General features: G+C 45.0%; 1 protein-coding gene across 1 annotated transcript in view; it reads left to right on the plus strand.

The window, feature by feature from the left end:
- The window catches only part of LOC124607040 (sialin-like), a 100,829-nt gene that overhangs the window by 24,011 nt on the left and 55,383 nt on the right, over positions 1-21,435 (plus strand). The window contains exon 3 of the mRNA XM_047139214.1: positions 4,455-4,688. Coding sequence (XP_046995170.1) covers positions 4,455-4,688 — 234 coding nt within the window. The remainder of the gene's footprint in view (positions 1-4,454; positions 4,689-21,435) is intronic.

Below are 21,435 nucleotides of genomic sequence, written 5' to 3' on the forward strand. Positions count from 1 at the left end.
TATGAGACTGGGACCTCCTTTCATCTAACATTTCCTTTAAGGTTTAAGAGAGTATCTAAGTAAAGCGCAGAGAGTGATAAAATGTAAATGACTGGAAGCTCTACATCAAGTTGAACAACAATTGTGTGTGAGAAAATGTAAACTCTAATACTGTTTTGATTAAGCAGAGCTGTATAACGCAAATGGATGATGATGATGATGTGCTTCTGGTAAATGAGCAGATTGTTGAGTAGGAACTTACCAGAATTCACGTATCATGAGGCCTGTCTTGTGGAAGTGACATGACTGCAATTGTGGTAAATGTAAATGTCGTGTGACTAGGGCCTCACGTCGGGTACACTGTTCGCCGGGTGCCAGTCTTTCGATTTGACGCCACTTCGGAGACTTGCGCGTCGATGGGGATGAAATGATGACGATTAGGACAACACAACACCCACTCCCTGAGCGGAGAAAATCTCCGACCCAGCCGGGAATTGAACCCGGGCCCTTGAGATTGACATTCTGTCACGCTGACCACTCAGCTACCGGAGTCAGACGAAATAGTGGTACGATTGTTACACGAGCATGTGTTCGTCACGCATGCCACGCATTCTTTCCGGATGAGATTGTGCCTAATAAAGCTTTGATTAACAGAAAGGTTATTAACAAGAAGGATAAATTTCGGCATGAATTTCTCAAAGGGAAAGCGGAAGTCGGTATTAGGTCTTTTATCCTTTTGGTATTCAGTTGAACTACCATAATGATGAAACCTGAGACCCTGATGAGGACAACCTTTTGCATTCCTCTTGATAAGCCAACCTCTGACAACAGTTTCACATCTGAAAGAAAGAAAAACTAAACTTCCTTGTGTGATTAGGAGGGTTCTACGAAAATTGTTACCTGCAACTAAAAGACCACTATAACAGAACAGAACGCTGACTTCAAGGACTTTATAGAATACACTATCAACGAAGACAGTGCGGTGGGCACACGAAGCTTTTCTCGTAGAGCTGCATATGCAAAAACTCTCATGAGCAATGTGAATGCAAAGAATAGCTTGCAGTGATGCAACAAGCGTAAAAATGGACTGTCGACCTATGAAATTTATTGTGATCTGATTATTCTCAAAAAATGTTCAAATGTGTGTGAAGCCTTGTGGGACTAAACTGCTAAGGTCATCAGTCCCTAAGCTTAAACACTACTTAACCTAAATTATGCTAAGGACAAACACACACACCCATGCCCGAGGGAGGACTCGAACCTCCGCCGGGACCGTCTGACTATTCTACTTTTACATTACGTCCTAACGAAGTATGTTTTTTTATCTGCAGAACACCAGGAAAAACGAGCATTCACACCTGTCTTTTTGCAAAAAGTATAATGTTTCACGCGGGCATATACACTGAAGCGCCAAAGAAACTGGTATAGGCATACGTATTCAAATGCAGAGATATGCAAACAGGCAGAATACGGTGCTACGGTCGGCAACGCCTATATAAGACAACAAGTGTGTGGCGCCTTTCTTAGATCGGTTACTGCTGCTACAATGGCACGTTATCAAGATTTACCTGAGTTTGAACGTGGTGTTACAGTCGCAGCACGAGCGATGGGACACAGCCTCTCCGAGGTGGTGACGAAATGGGGATTTTGCTGTGAGACCATATGACTAGTGTACCGAGAATGTTAGGAATCCGACAAAACATCAAATCTCGGACATCGCTGGGGCCGGAAAAAGATCCTGCAACAACGGGACCAACGACGACAGAAGATAATCGTTCAACGTGACAGAAGTGCAACTCTTCCGCAAATTGCTGCGGATTTCAATGCTGGGCCATCGACAAGTGTCAACATGCGAACCATTCAACGAAATATCGTGTACCTTTGACGACTGCACGACGCAAAGCTTTATGTCTCTGCATGCGTCCGTCATCATAGACACTGGACTGTTGATGACTGAAAATACACTCCTAGAAATTGAAATAAGAACACCGTGAATTCATTGTCCCAGGAAGGGGAAACTTTATTGACACATTCCTGGGGTCAGATACATCACATGATCACACTGACAGAACCACAGGCACATAGACACAGGCAACAGAGCATGCACAATGTCGGCACTAGTACAGTGTATATCCACCTTTCGCAGCAATGCAGGCTGCTATTCTCCCATGGAGACGATCGTAGAGATGCTGGATGTAGTCCTGTGGAATGGCTTGCCATGACATTTCCACCTGGTGCCTCAGTTGGACCAGCGTTCGTGCTGGACGTGCAGACCGCATGAGACGACGCTTCATCCAGTCCCGAACATGCTCAATGGGGGACAGATCCGGAGATCTTGCTGGCCAGGGTAGTTGACTTACACCTTCTAGAGCACGTTGGGTGGCACGGGATACATGCGGACGTGCATTGTCCTGTTGGAACAGCAAGTTCCCTTGCCGGTCTAGGAATGGTAGAACGATGGGTTCGATGACGGTTTGGATGTACCGTGCACTATTCAGTGTCCCCTCGACGATCACCAGTGGTGTACGGCCAGTGTAGGAGATCGCTCCCCACACCATGATGCCGGGTGTTGGCCCTGTGTGCCTCGGTCGTATGCAGTCCTGATTGTGGCGCTCACCTGCACGGCGCCAAACACGCATACGACCATCATTGGCACCAAGGCAGAAGCGACTCTCATCGCTGAAGACGACACGTCTCCATTTGTCCCTCCATTCACGCCTGTCGCGACACCACTGGAGGCGGGCTGCACGATGTTGGGGCGTGAGCGGAAGACGGCCTAACGGTGTGCGGGACCGTAGCCCAGCTTCATGGAGACGGTTGCGAATGGTCCTCGCCGATACCCCAGGAGCAACAGTGTCCCTAATTTGCTGGGAAGTGGCGGTGCGGTCCCCTACGGCACTGCGTAGGATCCTACGGTCTTGGCGTGCATCCGTGCGTCGCTGCGGTCCGGTCCCAGGTCGACGGGCACGTGCACCTTCCGCCGACCACTGGCGACAACATCGATGTACTGTGGAGACCTCACGCCCCACGTGTTGAGCAATTCGGCGGTACGTCCACCCGGCCTCCCGCATGCCCACTATACGCCCTCGCTCAAAGTCCGTCAACTGCACATACGGTTCACGTCCACGCTGTCGCGGCATGCTACCAGTGTTAAAGACTGCGATGGAGCTCCGTATGCCACGGCAAACTGGCTGACACTGACGGCGGCGGTGCACAAATGCTGCGCAGCTAGCGCCATTCGACGGCCCTCACCGCGGTTCCTGGTGTGTCCGCTGTGTCGTGCGTGTGATCATTGCTTGTATAGCCCTCTCGCAGTGTCCGGAGCAAGTATGGTGGGTCTGACACACCGGTGTCAATGTGTTCTTTTTTCCATTTCCAGGAGTGTATGTTGTCTGGTCGGACGAGTCTCATTTCAAATTGTATCGAGCAGATGGACGTGTGCGGGAATGCAGACAACCTCATGAATCCATGGATCCTGCATGTCAGCAGGGGACTGTTGAAGCTGGTGGAGGCTCTTTAATGGTGTGGGGCGTGTGCAGTTCGAGTGATGTGCGACCCCTGATACGTCTAGATACGACTCTGACAGGTGACACGCACGTAAGCATCCTGTCTTATCACCGGCGTCCATTCATGTCCATTGTGCATTCCGATGGACTTGGGAAATTCCAGCAGGATAATGCGGCACCCCATACATCCAGAATTGCTACAGAATGGCTCCAGAAACAATCTTCTGAGTTTTAAACGCTTCTGCTGGTCACCAAACTCCCCAGACATGAATATCTGGGATATCTTGCAACGCGTTGTTCAGAAGAGATCTCCACCCCATCGTACTCTTACGGTTTTATGGACAGCCCTACAGGATTAATGGTGGCAGTTCCCTCCAGCACTACCTCAGGTATTAGTCTTGTCCATGCCACGTCGTGTTGCGGCCCTTCTGCGTGCTCGCGGGGGCCCTGCACGATATTAGGCACGTATACGAGTTTCTTTGGCTCTCCAGAGTAATTATCAGCAGATCATACCATTTTGCAGTAGTGATCATTGCATTATAAAGGCATGTTCTCTAAAGGGGATTTCGTTCTAACATGACGACGTGTCCATTCACACGCTTGTTGAGTCTGATGTTGATGTGATAATCCTGTTTGTGAAATAACGCCTATTTTTGCGTATTCTACAATCGCCAAATTTCAATATTATTGAGTATTTTATGTTGGAAAAACGGCTGATAGCAGGTTACACTCCAGTAGCGCATTAAATTCCTGCATTATTCAAGAAATTGACGACTGTTTTTAACGATGAACAGTGAGTCACGCACAAAATCCCGTCAACAATCATTCACATCAATGAAACCCGTTCTGGGTATCTTACATTGCACAACAACATTCTAGCTGAATTTCATGTGTGGTGTATCAGTAAAGTTTTAATGTACAATGTCAAAGAAACATATCAGAAACATTTTCATTGTATCTTTATTTCAGGATGGAGAGTTCATGTGGGATAAGCATATGCAAGGAGAGATCCTCGCAGGCTTCTACTATGGCTATACGGTTGGGCACATACCAGGCGGCGTGCTTGCTGATCGCTTCGGTGGTAAAGTCGTCCTGTTGTTCGGCATTCTCGTCTCATCTATTCTGACTGTTCTGACACCGCTGTCTGCGTGGGCTGGCTACTACGTACTGTTTACCAACAGAGTCCTCCAGGGACTAGCTCAGGTACCCACACTCCTTTTCTTCTTTAGTTACTTCATCAGTGCCTAATACTTGAGTAGTGATACTGATCTAGGCAAGAGCTTTAGATAGCCTTAACATACCAATAAATAACTTGTCTGTCTGACGTTGGCTTGTTAGTATTTTATCCATAAAATAATAACAAACCAACGTCAACAGACAAAAATTCTCAGCACTGAGCCGTGCGCGGCTCGTGTTCGTGCCATTTATTACTTGACATCTTGTCTTTGCGGTACTGCCGTCTCGTTTCTTATTCGATTTACTGGTGTGACTGAGTTGTTGGCTTTCCTGTCAGTGAGTGGCAGCAGCAGCGCTTATCGATAAGAGCACTGTCCTACTATTTGAAGCGACCGCTAGTATTTCCGGGTCATGGTGTGTCGTGAGTTGAGTCGGGATGGAGCTCCAGGAAGGGCCGGACAGCCACGACTCGCCCGACCATTGCCGACACACGTGACTTGAGTGGGGACGACCTTGGTTGGTCGTTCGGTCGGTCGTCTCATAGGACGACGTGTATTTGGTCTTCTGACCACTTCTGGGCCCCTTTAGTTGGTCATCTTGCGGGATGTGGCTCGGTTCCCTCTGCATGGTTGGGTCCGAGCCAGTGTCTCCAGGTCGTCGTGTGACCAAGTTGTGAATGGACGTCAAGAGAGTCGGGATGCAGCTCCAGTGAGGTCTGCACGGACAGTACTCGCCCGACCGCTGGCGACACACATGCACTGTCTGACAGAGGGAGACTTGAGCAGGGACGACCGATGGTTGGCCATTCGGTCGGTCGTCTCATCAGGTGACGTGTATTTGGTCTTCCAATCGCTTCTGGGACCCTTCAATTGGTCATCTTGCTGGACGTGGATCGGTTCCTTCCTTGTGCAGAGATATCGGGTGGCCAATGGGCAAGTGTTCCCTCTGGATGGTTGCATCTGAGCCTGTGTCTCCGGGTCGTCGTGTGTCCAAGTTGCGAACAGACATCAAGGGAGTTGGGACTGAGCACCAGTTAGGTCAGGACAGCGAGTACTTGCCCGACCGTTTCTGGGCCCCTTCAGTTGGTCATCTTGTGGGACGTGCGTCAGTTCCTTGCTTGTGCGGAGATGTTGGGTGTTACCCCTGCATGGTTGGGTCCGAGCCAGTGTCTCTGGGTCGGCATGCATCCGGAGTTCAGTCGGGGCAAAGTAGCAGTGAGGCCTGGACAGCCATGATTCGCCCGACTGTTGTCAACACACATGACTTGAGTAGGGACGATCTCGGTTGGTCGTTCGGTCGGTCGTCTTATAGGACGACGTGTGTTTGGTCGCCGAGCGCTTCTGTGTTCTCTCTATGTGCCGACTTGTGATTTGTCCTTGTTGTTCCACAGTGACTGGTTTTAGTATTGTTCGAGTTGTTTGTGGACGTGTTACACAGAACGGTGTGTAGCTTGTGTGGTTTTGACTGGGCAGTTATTTTAATGCTGTCTGCATGCTGGATTGAGTGATTCGGTTGGGACGGAGCAGCAGGCACGTCTCTGCGTCGTGAGGCCAGACCAGGACCGCTGATGGATTGCACGCACTGTCGAATCATGAGGTGCTAGCTGCGAGAGCGACAAAGTTCGTTGCCCACCGAACCTGGACGCCGAAGTTGAGTGATTAGTTAACCTGTTATGAAACCTCAACTATTGTGACATCTCTGCATTCATCTGCGGATTGTTGGCCCCTGGGCCGTTCGGGCTAGCAGTGCTGTTCGTTTTCTCGTCGTCCTCAGCCAGCATTTTCCATCGTTGTGGCGTTAGTCGGACGTAAGGGAATTGGTTAAATTGTTGGTCGGTCCTTGGGCTGTCCCAAGTTTGTGTTGCCATCCGATTACCTAACTTTAACTCTTGGCTGCCTGTCTCACCTCACCTTACGTTTGAACTACCTTCCCAGGCCGACCCTTGGAACACTTCTGAGCACCATTTGTTCTGTTTGTTTATATTGTGATTTTCATTTTAGTTGAAGTATTGTACGAGGCCTTCCGCAGTGTATTAATTCAATTTTTTAAATTTTACATAAAGGCCTTCAGCCGTGTTAAATTAAAATTTTGAGCATTGATTAATAAAAAAAAATTTTCTTAAAAATTGTTCTATCTGAAATTGTTTGTAATCCAGGCCCTAAGCCGTTAATTGTTCCATGTGTTATGTGTGGCCTTCAGCCAAGGATTTGCATGAACCCCTTCAGCCGTGTGTATTCTTTAAAGGAAAATTTGTATTAATTCAAAATTATTTATCTGGCTTCTTGTCTAGGACTTCAGCCGTTGTTTCAAATTTGTTTGTGGCCTTCAGCTGTGCAATACGTTAATATTTCCTTAATCGGGCTCCGGCTGTTCTGTTGTAAATTCAAAAGGAAATTTCTTGGTTAGAAAAATTTTTTGATTTGCTTTAATTACAGTTGTCCTTCAGACGTGTAGTGTAGGCCTTCAGCATTAAAAAAAATTACATACTACTTTTGGTTGCTTTTGATTTCTAAGCCAGGCCTTCAGTCGTTCTTGTGTTTACTGTGGTTTTGGGGCCTTAAGCCCGGCAAGCATCTCAAGTTTTCTTTAACTAAGTCTTCTGCCGCGTTGTTAATTGTGATCTTTTTGTGTAAGTAAGTGGTTCTTAGAAAATAAAGTTGTGTGTTTGATTGTGCAACCCACAGTAGCTGTCTGTGGCCCCATCCACGACCTTAAACTTATCCTGTGCGCTCTCTGGTTACCTACCAACCAGGTTTCAAGCACTGTAAAAGGATTAACACAAGGACATGAAATGCAAATAAAGGCTTAAAATTTTCAGCTGCACATGTTCTGGTCACACAACGGATATTCTTTAGTTCTTACCCGGTAGACTTCCCAAATAAGGAAGATACTTTTACGTCAGTTACCAAGAGGTGTTAGTCGGAACATAGGCAGACTACATAAAACATAATGTATAAGTTTTAGCAAGGATGACAATGAGGTCTGTAACTGAATGTAACACGGAAATGTGCCACATGAACTGTTGAGAGTGGTAAGAGGCTGGGGATGGCGTTGTCGAAAATTCTTAAGCAAAAACCGAGCGAGATGGCGCAGTAGTTAGACACTGGACTCGCATTCGGGAGGACGACGGTTCAATCCCGCGTCCGGCCATCCTGATTTAGGTTTTCCGTGATTTCCCTAAATCGCTCCAGGCAAATGCCGGGATAGTTCCTTTCAAAGGGCACGGCCGACTTCCTTCCCTTATCCGCTGAGACCGATGACCTCGCTGTCTGGTCTCCTTCCCCAAAACAACCCAACCCAACCCTATTAAGCAAAAACAGTTCAGTTTATCAACAGCGTAAAACATGCTCCTGTGTGACTTTCATTTACTGACCTGCACAGACCAATTATTGAATGTTTAGTGAGACAGCAAAAATTTGATAATTTTGAAAACTAGATACGCCCACAATTTGAGAATTATTCTCGAGGGAATCGTTAGTCGTAGCACAGAAAAGGGATTTACATTAGCGAGGGAGGTACGAACGGGTTATTTCCTAGTACCACATTCCACGGTTATGGTTAGTTTCACGCTCTAGGAAAAAAAGAAAGAAAGAAAGAAAAAGGAAAACCTGTCTCGCTTTAGATCGATATGTAGGAGGTAGAGGGCTTCCCTGTTGAACTGAGCTGGAGAAAATTATCATTCGTATAATGTTCCGACAGTGAAATCGCATAGTTAAAGACTGCAAGCTCTTGAAAAGGGTGAGAATCACTCTCTCAATTGTTACGTACCGCGCAAGCGGCCATTTCGACACAGTCCAAGACAGCCAGGAATTATTCCGTTTTCACTTACCTCCTTTTACAGCCCAGGAATTATTCCGTTTTCACTTACCTCCTTTTACAGCCTCGAAGAGCTGTCAAACTCCTTCGCCTTTGCTACAGTAAAAGTTGCCACAGGACTATAATAATAATGACGTACAGTGGTTTCTTCACTTGAATGGTTATTGTTAAATAATGAACGGACATACTCCCCTCTGCCCAAACTTTATTCAAGGCTAAAAAAGTAAATAGGCCTATATCAGAATGTGACAAATCAGGATCAACTTCAACATATCTATTGTTTGTCTATAGAGATCATAATATTCCATCTGGCACCGAAATTATTTATTGTCACGTTTAAATAGGTACAAACAATCCATAGCGCATACAAAATAAGCAGCGGCCAAAGACCTCAGCGTCCAGAGAAACAAAGTATGACTTACGGACTGATGCACACAAAACACATTTAATGACATTCCTCAACAGACTCAATGAGGGTTACAATAAGGGGGCACAAATGACTAAAGAATTTAACAATAATACACTAGTACCTAACACAATAGAGAGAATGTCAAACAATCATATCCTCTTAGTTCGTTCATGAATTAAGATAAATATGAAGGTGAGTCAAATGAAAACCTTAATTTTCTAATAACAAATCGAAAATTCACGCCGTTATCCTGTAAGTTGATAAGAGTGCTACAAACAGCGTGCAGAATGGCCTGTAGGTGGCAGCATAGTGCAGATGCACACATACCGTCGCAGTATCAGTATTAAGGCGGCCGCCCCACTTGCGACTTGCACCGGGGAAGAACAGCGTTGTGTTATTCGGTTTTTGCGTAACGAAGGTGTGAAACCTCTTGAAATTCATCGACTAATGAACGTTCAGTAAGGTGATGCATGTTTGTCACAGCAGCAAGCCGACGAATGGAGTAGGAAGTTCGCAAATGGTGTGACTTCAGTGGAAGATGCTCTCGTCCAGGTGAGGCACAACGAGTTGTGGCTCCACAGAACATTGCAGCAGTTGAAGCCGTAGTGAAGGAAAACCGCCGAGTGACACTGAATGACATTGCAGCATGTTTACAGGTTAGTCATGGGTCAGCACACCACATTGTGCAAGATGTGCTTCAGTTTCACAAAGTCTCATCAAGATGGGTGCCACGGCAGCTGACTCCTGAAATGAGAGAACGACGTGTTGATGCTTGTGAAGGACTTCTTCGGCGCTTTGAACGAGAAGGTGATGGATTACTTGCAACAATCGTTACTGGGGACGAAACCTGGGTTCACTTCCACCAACTGGAAACGAAGAGACCGAGCAAGGAATGGCACCATTCCTCATCACCAAGTGATTTCTCTATGTTTGGACCACTCAAAGACGCAATGGGAGGAAATAAGTTCTGTTCTGATGAAGGGGTACGCCACGCGTTGCATGAGTGGTTGCGCGGACTACCAAAACAATTTTTTTCTAAAGGAATTAATGTACTTTGTAAGCGCTGGAGGACTTGCATTGAGCCTGGCGGAGATTATGTTGATAAGTGATACAGCTTTGTACCTCTTCTGCGGAATAAATAATATTTTTAAAAAATTTAAGGTTTACATTTGACTCATCTTCGCAAACAACAGCGTATAGTGAAAGGATACGAGACACACAATAAAGGATATCACCACAAGACCAAATTACAAAAATACCCAACAAAAGCCGACACCCTACTTCATAGTAAACAGACAAAACAATATGGACAAAATTGGAGCCAACAATGTATATATACTCTAAGGGGAAAAAAACGATACACCACGAAGAACTTACCCGAATGACACGGATATCACCACATGTGATATACACGCACAGACAAACAAATGATTAAAATTTCAGAAAAATTAAATGATTCAAGAGCAATAACTTCACAAATTGAGCAAGTCAATAACGCCGTAGTCCAAAAAAATGGTTCAAATGGCTCTGAGCACTATGGGACTGACTGCTGAGGTCATCAGTCCCCTAGAACTTAGAACTACTTAAATCTAACTAACCTAAGAACATCACACACATCCAATCCCGAGGCAGGATTCGAACCTGCGACCGCAGCGGTCACGCGATTCCAGACTGTAGCGCCTAGAACCGCTCGGCCACTCCGGCCGGCCCTTAGTCCACCTCTAGCCCTTATTCCAGCAGTTATTCGGCTTAGCATTGACAGATGTAGTTGTTGGATGTCGTCCTGGGGGATATCGTGCCAAATTCTACCGTCTTAGATCGTCAAAATCCCGCGCTGGTTGGAGGGCTCTGCCAATGATGCTCCAAACTTTCGCAATTGATTCTCAATTGATGTACATGCACAGACTAACAAATAACTAGTTTCAGAAAAAAAATTGGATGATTTATTCAAGATAAATAGCTTCAAAAATTGAGAAAGTCAAAAATGCGTTGGTCCACCTCTGGCCCTTACGTAAGCAGTGATTCGGCTTGGCAGTGATTGATACGGCTGCTGAATGCCCTCCTGAGCGATAGCGTGCCAAATTCTCTTCAATTTGTACGTTAGATCTTCAAAATCCCGAGTTGGTTGGAGAGCTCTCCCCATAATATTCCAAATGTTCACGTTTGACGAGAGATCCGACGACCTTCCTGACCAAGGTGGGGTTTGGCAAGCACGAAGACAAGCAGTAGAAACTCTCCTCGCGAGCGGGCGGGCATTATCTTGCTGAAATTTTATCCCAGGATGGCTTGCCATGAAGGGCAACGAAACAGCGCGCAGAATATCGTCGACGTACCGCTGTGTTGTAAGGATGCCGCGGATGACAACCAAAGGGATCCTGCTATGATATGAAATAGTACTCCAGTCCATCACTCCTGGTTGTCGGGTTGTATGGTGCACGACAGTCATGTTGGTATCCCATTGCTATCTAGGGCACATCTTCAGTCGTAATCGGGGCTTAGTTCAGGCGGGACAAATCAGTGAAGACAGTTCTACTCCAGTCAATGAGATTTAGGGCTGAATGTGTCGACACTACAGCAAATGGTCTTGTTGGTGTCTTGAGGTCAATGGTAGTCGGCGCAAGGGGCGCCGTGAGCTTGACCCCTTTTCTGTGTGCCGCCTATTAATGGTCCTTTTGGTCACTGAAGCACGATTTGCACGTCGGATCGATGATGCTGGTGAAGAATCGGGTGCTCTGGGTTCTACTCTGGCGATTACTCGGTCCTCACACTCTGTCGACTGTCTAGGACGACCGCTTCCTTCTGGGCACTTTTTGGCGATGGTTCACCCATTCCTGCCAACGGCGTCATCAGTGACATCGCTCCCATCCAAATGTCGAGTGATTCACCGGTCACTCCATCCGGTTTCTTTGAGCCCATCTACAGGTCCTCTCTCAAATACTGACATTTGCTTCTATTGTTCATGTGCCTGTCTACGGGGCATAATTACAGTCCAACTGAGTACGCGGAATGAATTCGCAAAGACTTTACGCCCTGGATCGAATGCTTCCTGTTAACTATCCTCGCCAGCGCCAAAGTTTATAATTTTGCATTTCTCGTCGTGATATCATACGAATATCAGTTTGTGACCAATTTGTATAGCTCCTCTGTGATGTTATAGTGTATTTCGTAGCTCACAGAATATCGGAACGGCAAAACAATGAAACCCAACAGCAATGACTGTCTGATTTTCACTACGGAAATTTCCTTCAAGCAGTGTTCATTCAGTTGAATGCACTACGCCAACACCGGCCTCCAGCGTTTCACCGCGTAATCAGTAGGCAACTCAAGTGTGACAGCCCTGCATCACTCGTATGCACTACAGCCAGTACTTATCATAGCGAACACACACTTCTCTTTGTATCATGCCAGGAAACCTGCCAAAGCAACCAGCTCTTCGCTTCTGGCTGCGCTATATTCCTTGATTCGTGAAGCACAGCACCGTCCGCTGTTCCAGCCGGAACGAAGCCCCATGTTGACAGCAAATGCCGTATCAGCCTCGGCTCTTCGTCCGCCAGGCTGCCTCGGTGCACCGCTACAAGCTCTCCGATTCGCTCCCCAGGAGGCGGTCTTCGCCCTGAAAGCTGCTAGTAGCGTTCCGTTTTCCGACCGATTCCCACCTCCAACTGCTCCACCGTGGCTGCTTGTAGCTGATGACGACATTAGCAACCTGTCCTACGCCATAGGGACCCACACTGACACCGATACATCCTGGGCCAGCTCTGCCTATAAGAAACAAGCTCGGCCGTCGCGCCAGTCCATAGTCTCCGGCGACGTCCCAAAGTCTTGTCAGCCACTTTCCACCGCGGCCCACCGCTGGCTCCCTGCCAGAAGATGTGGTCGATTCCATTCCGGACGTCAGACAGCCATCAGCTCTGCCTGGACCAGAGGTGTACAAATTCTCCTTCCATCCCGCCTGTCCCGTGCCCGCCGCAACCAGTAAAGCAGTTCAACCTGCCGCACCAGAGAAACAAGAGTGCATGTGCACTAAAGTGCAGTGGTCAAAGCAGGCCAGCCTGGGTTTCCGCAAGCCTGGCAAGCATCACTGGACCCGTTCAGTCAGATGCCTCTGCCAACAGGTTGAGCTATCAATCCACTTGCCAGGCTTATGTATGCGTAGGAATTTCCACTGAAGCTCATTTATCATAGCGGTGGGAGCAGCAGGATGGACCAGCCAAAGATTAAGGAGATTGTAGAGAATTTAAGAATTGAGAAATATATACTAGTCACGAGACAGAGCCTAAGCCCAGCAAGCGAAAAGCTGTCGTTTGTTAATGAGGCAGCTTAAAATAAATCGGCAGGGATAACTAATATCCACCACTTTCTGGCCTACTGTGAAATACATATACACTCCTGGAAATTAAAATAAGAACACCGTGAATTCATTGTCCCAGGAAGAGGAAACTTTATTGACACATTCCTGGGGTCAGATACATCACATGATCACACTGACAGAACCACAGGCACATAGACACAGGCAACAGAGCATGCACAATGTCGGCACTAGTACAGTGTATATCCACCTTTCGCAGCAATGCAGGCTGCTATTCTCCCATGGAGACGATCGTAGAGATGCTGGATGTAGTCCTGTGGAACGGCTTGCCATGCCATTTCCACCTGGCGCCTCAGTTGGACCAGCGTTCGTGCTGGACGTGCAGACCGCGTGAGACGACGCTTCATCCAGTCCCAAACATGCTCAATGGGGGACAGATCCGGATATCTTGCTGGCCAGGGTAGTTGACTTACACCTTCTAGAGCACGTTGGGTGGCACGGGATACATGAGGACGTGCATTGTCCTGTTGGAACAGCAAGTTCCCTTGCCGGTCTAGGAATGGTAGAACGATGGGTTCGATGACGGTTTGGATGTACCGTGCACTATTCAGTGTCCCCTCGACGATCACCAGTGGTGTACGGCCAGTGTAGGAGATCGCTCCCCACACCATGATGCCGGGTGTTGGCCCTGTGTGCCTCGGTCGTATGCAGTCCTGATTGTGGCGCTCACCTGCACGGCGCCAAACACGCATACGACCATCATTGGCACCAAGGCAGAAGCGACTCTCATCGCTGAAGACGACACGTCTCCATTCGTCCCTCCATTCACGCCTGTCGCGACACCACTGGAGGCGGGCTGCACGATGTTGGGGCGTGAGCGGAAGACGGCCTAACGGTGTGCGGAACCGTAGCCCAGCTTCATGGAGACGGTTGCGAATGGTCCTCGCCGATACCCCAGGAGCAACAGTGTCCCTAATTTGCTGGGAAGTGGCGGTGCGGTCCCCTACGGCACTGCGTAGGACCCTACGGTCTTGGCGTGCATCCGTGCGTCGCTGCGGTCCGGTCCCAGGTCGACGGGCACGTGCACCTTCCGCCGACCACTGGCGACAACATCGATGTACTGTGGAGACCTCACGCCCCACGTGTTGAGCAATTCGGCGGTACGTCCACCCGGCCTCCCGCATGCCCACTATACGCCCTCGCTCAAAGTCCGTCAACAGCACATACGGTTCACGTCCACGCTGTCGCGGCATGCTACCAGTGTTAAAGACTGCGATGGAGCTCCGTATGCCACGTCAAACTGGCTGACACTGACGGCGGCGGTGCACAAATGCTGCGCAGCTAGCGCCATTCGACGGCCAACACCGCGGTTCCTGGTGTGTCCGCTGTGCCGTGCGTGTGATCATTGCTTGTACAGCCCTCTCGCAGTGTCCGGAGCAAGTATGGTGGGTTTGACACACCGGTGTCAATGTGTTCTTTTTTCCATTTCCAGGAGTGTATTTCATTCAGCTTCGTCTTGTGACACTCGAGTAAATAAGGACTTTTCATCTCCCTCCAAACCCTACTCATGACATCACAATAAAAGCGTACAGAGAATAAGCTGCTACGTAGCTGACAGCGTGAGGCAGCTTGCTTGCCTGGCTAATAGACAATCTTGACAGGCTAAAAGCGAAAGCTGTATACCTCTGACCTGGACACCACTCCTCGCTTCCGAATGGTGCTGCAGTCAGTTATCTACCCATGTCCGCAGAAGATAATCACACGAATGTTTCCAAATGTATATTGATATAACGTTGTTTTTATTCGCCTACAAGTTCTACGTCTGGTGAAAGAATTAAAAAGAAGAAAAAAGGGAAGAAACAAAGAATAAGTGAATGAGAAATTATTTGAAATTGTTTCCACTGTAACTCCTTTAACGTATCTTGATTCATAATCAGTTGCAACCGCCAGTTTTCGGTAAAGTGATCCGTTATGCGTGGTTAGGCGCGAAATTGTCGCCATCGCGTGAAATCTTTAGCAACGTTAACGATATTTCTTTTCCGAGTGAGATTCATATGAAGAAATGTCACTGCAGCAAACCTGGCTCTGCGCAGTGTTCGTGATGTTCCAAATTTCTATGCTTCGGAGATCTCTACGATCAGTATCATCCAAGGGAATCCATCTTCTTAGAGAATAAATATAATAATAAAATATAATGATTAATATAAGAATCGATATAAAATGACGTATAAGAATATGAGAATTTAAAAAGATTGTAACACTTGAAAATACCATGCACACACATAGTGTATAATAAATTAGCTGATACCCGCTGCTTCTCTCGCGTATCAGTAGATGGTAATTATGAGTGATGATGAGTAAGTAAGCCAGTAATTTTACGAGATGTCTGTGTATGTAGTGGTGTAGAGACGTATGTAAAAAAAAAGTATGCAATGCCGGTATGCAGGTAGATAATGAACGTGTTTCTATTATTTTGCTTTATATCGAATCTGAAAGCATGCATTATATTATCCAATTATATTTTAAAAAATCTCCATTCATTAATTCACGCAGAAGTAAAGTTTTCAGAGGTTTCTCTGGCTCGCTTCGTACTGGGTGTGAGAATTTGCCACCAGAGCAACACATACCAACCGTTTCTCCCTCCCATTTTAATGCGTTATGATGCCTACATTTTTGATCCATCCCCCTGTGATGATTTTTTTCCATACTGTTTTCGAGCTAATAAAACTGTTCAACCCTATTCTCAGCGTGTGATTGAGCACTGATTAAGTACAGGCAGCACTGTATGCAATCTAACACTCCCGTCAAACGCAAATATGAAAGCAACAAAAAACTTACACGAGGCGCATGACACTCAGCGGCCAAAATGTGACGTGTTTGTGACTAACATTACAAAGGAAGTACTGGAATAAACACTGTAGAGGATTGTATGAACATTTCATTCATTACGTTGAGTCGTGTTACATAGAACATATCAAACAATGAAAGCATTTTCACAAATATGATAAAGTGCAAAAGACAAAGAGTAAATGGTTCCTTCAAAGAGTAATTATTGTTCCATACTGCGCGTTATAGTCTTCAAATCAATAATTATGTTGTACTACACACATTCTAAAGTAGCCTATATACTTTCTCAGCTTTCGAGCTATCTCCATACCAGCTGTTAACAAAATCAGTTCCGTGGTTTAGTCGTGAAAGCATAACAGGCAGAGTTACTTTTGCGTTATAATATTAGTATGGATAATGCGGATGTATGGCACTGTGAAAGCCGGTTGTAATTTTGCAGTTATTACACACATCTAAAAAAGTTTTGCATCATCCCGGTTCCCAGAACTCCTGAAGGAAGACGTTGACTGTGGATACTGTATCACAGACACAGTCCCTTTGACTGTTCAGAGATGTAACTAAACCCGCCCAATGATGTAAACAACCATGCATGAGCAGCGCCTATTAGACGGCGGGGGTTCTACAGCCGATCAGTTCCAGTCACTCCACCAGGAAGGAGGTACACGGCTCATGTTGCCTAGACGGTCAATACCGCGGTTCTATCGCGGCCGCATTTTTACTTTGTGCCAGGAAGGGCTCTCCAACAGGGGAAGTGGCCAGGCGTCTCGGAGTGAACCAAAGCGATGATGTTGTTTGAACATGGAGGAGATACAGAGAGTCATCGACAGTAATTATATAACCAATAAAAAAAATCATGATGACAGCATAATCTACCACTGTAAGGTACTTTGTTCTTCCTTTGCCTATTCTGTTGGGCAGAGTGGTTATGAACTATTTTGTAACACCATACTACTTTCGTTTTGGTACTATTCCCAGCTTAATGGAGACTGGAAAACGCTAATACGGTAGTAAACCTGCGATGTCTTGAATTGCAGTACTCGCTGTGAGAACAGGAATAGGACGTGGTGAAAAAGGCTCCTGTCTGCCGGATAAGATGTCAGCAGGCGTCCGCTACATAGTAGTGGTATTGGTGCTTATGAATCAAGAATGTATGGAGTGCACAGAATAATCACCAGTCAGTCAGCCTGTCATCTACTTTAGATTAGGACTTGCTGCAAACTAAAACCTGCTGACTTTCTTTGATTATTCTCTTGCTTTATATTCCCAAAATTCCAAAAATTAGCTCAAGGGATGTACATTACAAACATTGCTTTAATACTTCCGTGAACTTGCAGTGAGCTACACCTTCAAAAGTTGTGTCTTCTGTGAAAATTATTTTCACAATAAAACGGTTAGATAATTTAATAACTTTGTTCCTAAAAATGAAAATAGCCAAAGTCTACAAATACCCATGCCAGACTCCTCAGTGTAGACTCATCTCACTCTGGAGCAGCTGCCAATGGTCTTGTTATGAGCGTGGCTGACACCGAACGACGAGATCCCAGAGTCGATTCCTGGTACCTCGGGCTGTCTGGGATGGAAATGTGTTGAATGTGGCTTCTCAGCCTCATGAATGCAAATGAGGAGGCGCTTGAATAAATACGCAGAAAATTGACATTCACGCACCCCAGAATGCGATAAATCGAAAGGTTTGTCGCATAGTAGAACTCATTTGATATTCTATTATTTACCGAGCTCTAATTACAGCCGGCCGGGGTGGCCGTGCGGTTCTAGGCGCTACAGTCTGAAACCGGGCGACCGCTACGGTCGCAGATTCGAGTCCTGCCTCGAGCATGGATGTATGTGATGTCCTTAGGTTAGTTAGGTTTACTTAGTTCTATGTTCTAAGCGATTGATGACCTCAGAAGTTAAGTCGCATAGTGCTCAGAGCCATTTGAACCATTTTTATCTAATTACAGAATCTATATACTTAATTGAAACTGTTACATCTTAACATCCAATAAAATATCATCCCATGACAAATTTTCACTTTCCTTTTCACAATATTGTCTTTATCTTGATAAAAGTGTGTCTTTTTCTCTGTCACTGCAGTTTTTACAAAACGATTTTCTAAAGGAACCAGTTACCACTGCCTGTTCGTTAACCACACCAGAGGTTAAATCATCCGTGGGGCACCTATCTTGATAGAATATACGACGTTATATTTGCACATTGCGCAAATAGTAAGTGAAACCGAGCAAGCAGCAAAGAAAACCAAGGAAAAATTTGGAAGTAGAATTAAAGTTCAGAGAGAAGAAATAAAAACTTTGTTTGCCAATGACATTGCAATTCTTTCAGAAACAGTAAAAGACTTGGATCAACAGCCGACGGAAAAGAGGTCGTAAGATGAACATTGGCAAAATTAAAACAAGATTGATGCAATGTTGTCGATTTAAATCGGGCGATGCTAAGGGAATTTGGTTAGGAAAGAAGACTCTAAAGGTAGTAGATGGGGTTTGCAATGTGGGCAGTAAAATAATTGATAATGGTGCAGGTAGAGAACATATAAAATGCAAGAAAAACGTTTCTGAAAGAGAATATTTAAATCGAATATAAAACTAACTATTAGAAAGTATTATCTGAAGGTGTTCGTCTGAAAACACGCTGCTAAAATGACAAACGGGCAAAACATCTTTACCATTTTACCAAATAAATAAAAGTGTGTTGTTTTGTCTCTGTATTGCCTTGATACTAGTGTTGCCCTCTTAAGTACCCAGTGGCACTACACTGTATATTAAGTTAACATAACTAGGCTGTTGCCTCTTTAAAATTCATTTGAACACCAATATCACATCACTGCCGCTTTGATCGCGTCTATATAATCAATAATAAAATACACTATTAAACTTCTCTTATACTGCATTGTCTCAAACTTTCTACATATACAACCTACGTATGAACACAGTGCTCAAACTCTCAAGCTAGACAAAAAATCTTTAATGCAAAATAACAATATATTGTCTTATGTAGTTTATGTTTAGTTTATGTGAGTTATGCTATTACTTATCAGTTTCTGAATGTAATGCAAAAAGAAGGTAAAAGTTCAGAATAGGTCCAGTGCTATATTTAAGTGTTTCGTGCAGGAATGTTGTCAGCGTTTGCCGTGCGTATGATAGGAACAAAAGAAGATGCTTCAGCTGTTTGTGTTACGCAGTCAATCAGAGAGCAGCGAGCAACGACGTGTTTCGAAATAATACATTCGGAAGAAAGGGTGAAACATTGGTGTAAACGAGGATTATAAATTTAATTGCTCCTTCTTTGAGTCGCAGCCATTTTACTGTGCAGTATCTGCAGACCAATTACAGCTTCACAACCCATGATATATCCGAAAAATCAGTGAAATATTTCTCTGCTCTGTGTTGCTACGCAATCGATCTGCGACAGCATACTAAGTAAGTGGATCAATATTTTTTACTTAAATCCCAGGAGAAGGTAGGTGAATCAATGATTTTTGATGAAGTAATGGAAGGCAGTAGTTGGACTAATGTTCATTAATATATCGAACGTGTGACTCTATTATTGATAAACATTGATCTATACCTTCTCCCACGATTTAATTAAAAAACGTTGACCTATCGATTACATAATCATTTCGCACCATACCTGATACATTTTTGTGTCTGCAATTAATCCGTGAGAAGTGTATCAACGGACGATATCGCCATGCAGAACTAAATCAATTAAATCAGTCCACTTTATAGCAGTCGATACCATAGTTCACATATATTTGTCTCGAAACTCATTAATACACGGAAAAACAGCAAACAAGACAATGGTTTCAATTTCGGCGCTAAAAATACATTGACTTTCTTCTCGCCTCTCATTGGTCACGTAAAAGAATCATTCCATTGGCTACGCAAACTGAAGCGTTGTCAACCTATAGTAGTTGATAAACACCGCCGTGACTGCCGCTGGCCCTGATCTAAATTTCAGCCCAAACACATATCACATAAGAATTTCTGTTATGTATAAATTTATTATTATTTTGAACATTTTAGCTGGTGTAAGTTAATTTGACCTCGAAGAGAAATCACAAAACATTGGCAGTTACCACTGCCTGTTCGTTAACCACACCAGAGGTTAAATCATCAGTGGGGCACCTATCATGATAGAATATACAATTTTCTATTTGCACATTGAGCAAACAGTATGTGAAACCGAGCAAGCAGCAAAGGAAACCAAGGAAAAATTAGGAAGGAGAATTAAAGTTCAGAGAGAAGAAATAAAAGCTTTGTTCGCCAATGACAATGTACTTCTTTCAGAGACAGTAAAGGACTTGGATGAACAGCCGACGGAAAAGAGGTCATAAGATGAACATTGACAAAATTAAAAAAAGAAATGGAATGTAGTCAAGTTTCAGGCGATGCAGAGGGAATCTGGTTAGGAAAGAAGACTCTAAAAGTAGTATACGGGTTTTGCTATGTGGACAGGAAGACAATTGGTAAATGTGCAAGTAGGGAAAATATAAAATGCAAACCGGCACAGCAAGAAAAACATTTCTGAAAGAGAATAATTAAATCGAAGCTAATATAAATGTATAGTACTAAACATCCAAATAATCTTCAAAAATTCTCACAAGAAAATGAATTTAACTGGATATACATACACAGAAATTGTATGGTATGAAATTTAAATTGAAATTACAATGTCTGTGTATACAATTAAAGTCAGTCTATCTATCGTTAATCCGAGTCTGTTCTACACAGTTTTGCATTGCAAGTTTAATTTTAGTTTTGTTATTTCATTTCCTGCTGCGTATCAGTATTTTGTGCTGTGCTGGTACTGCGAATGGCTGAAAGCAAGGGGAAACTACGGCCTTAATTTTTCCCGAGGGCATGCTGCTTTACTGTATGGATAAATGATGATGGCGACCTCTTGGGTAAAATATTCCGGAGGTAAAATAGTCCCCCATTCGGATCTCCGGGCGGGGACTACTCAAGAGGACGTCGTTATCGGGAAAAAGAAAACTGGCGTTCTACGGATCGGAGCGTGGAATGTCAGATCCCTTAACCGGGCAGGTAGATTAGAAAATTTAAAAAGAGAAATGGATAGGTTCAAGTTAGATGTAGTGGGAATTAGTGCTGTTCGGTGGCAGGAGGAACAAGACTTTTGGTCAGGTGAATACAGGGTTATAAACACAAAATCAAATAGTGGTAATGCAGGTGTTAGTTTAATAATGAATAAAGAAATAGGAGTGCGGGTAAGCTACTACAAACAGCATAGTGAACGCATTATTGTGGCCAAGATAGACACGAAGCCCACGCCCACTACAGTAATACAAGTTTATATGCCAGCTAGCTCTGCAGATGATGAAGAAATTGAAGAAATGTATGATGAGATAAAAGAAATTATTC

This window comes from Schistocerca americana, chromosome 3, assembly GCF_021461395.2.
Source record: "Schistocerca americana isolate TAMUIC-IGC-003095 chromosome 3, iqSchAmer2.1, whole genome shotgun sequence".
NCBI classification, from domain to species: Eukaryota; Metazoa; Arthropoda; class Insecta; order Orthoptera; family Acrididae; genus Schistocerca; species Schistocerca americana.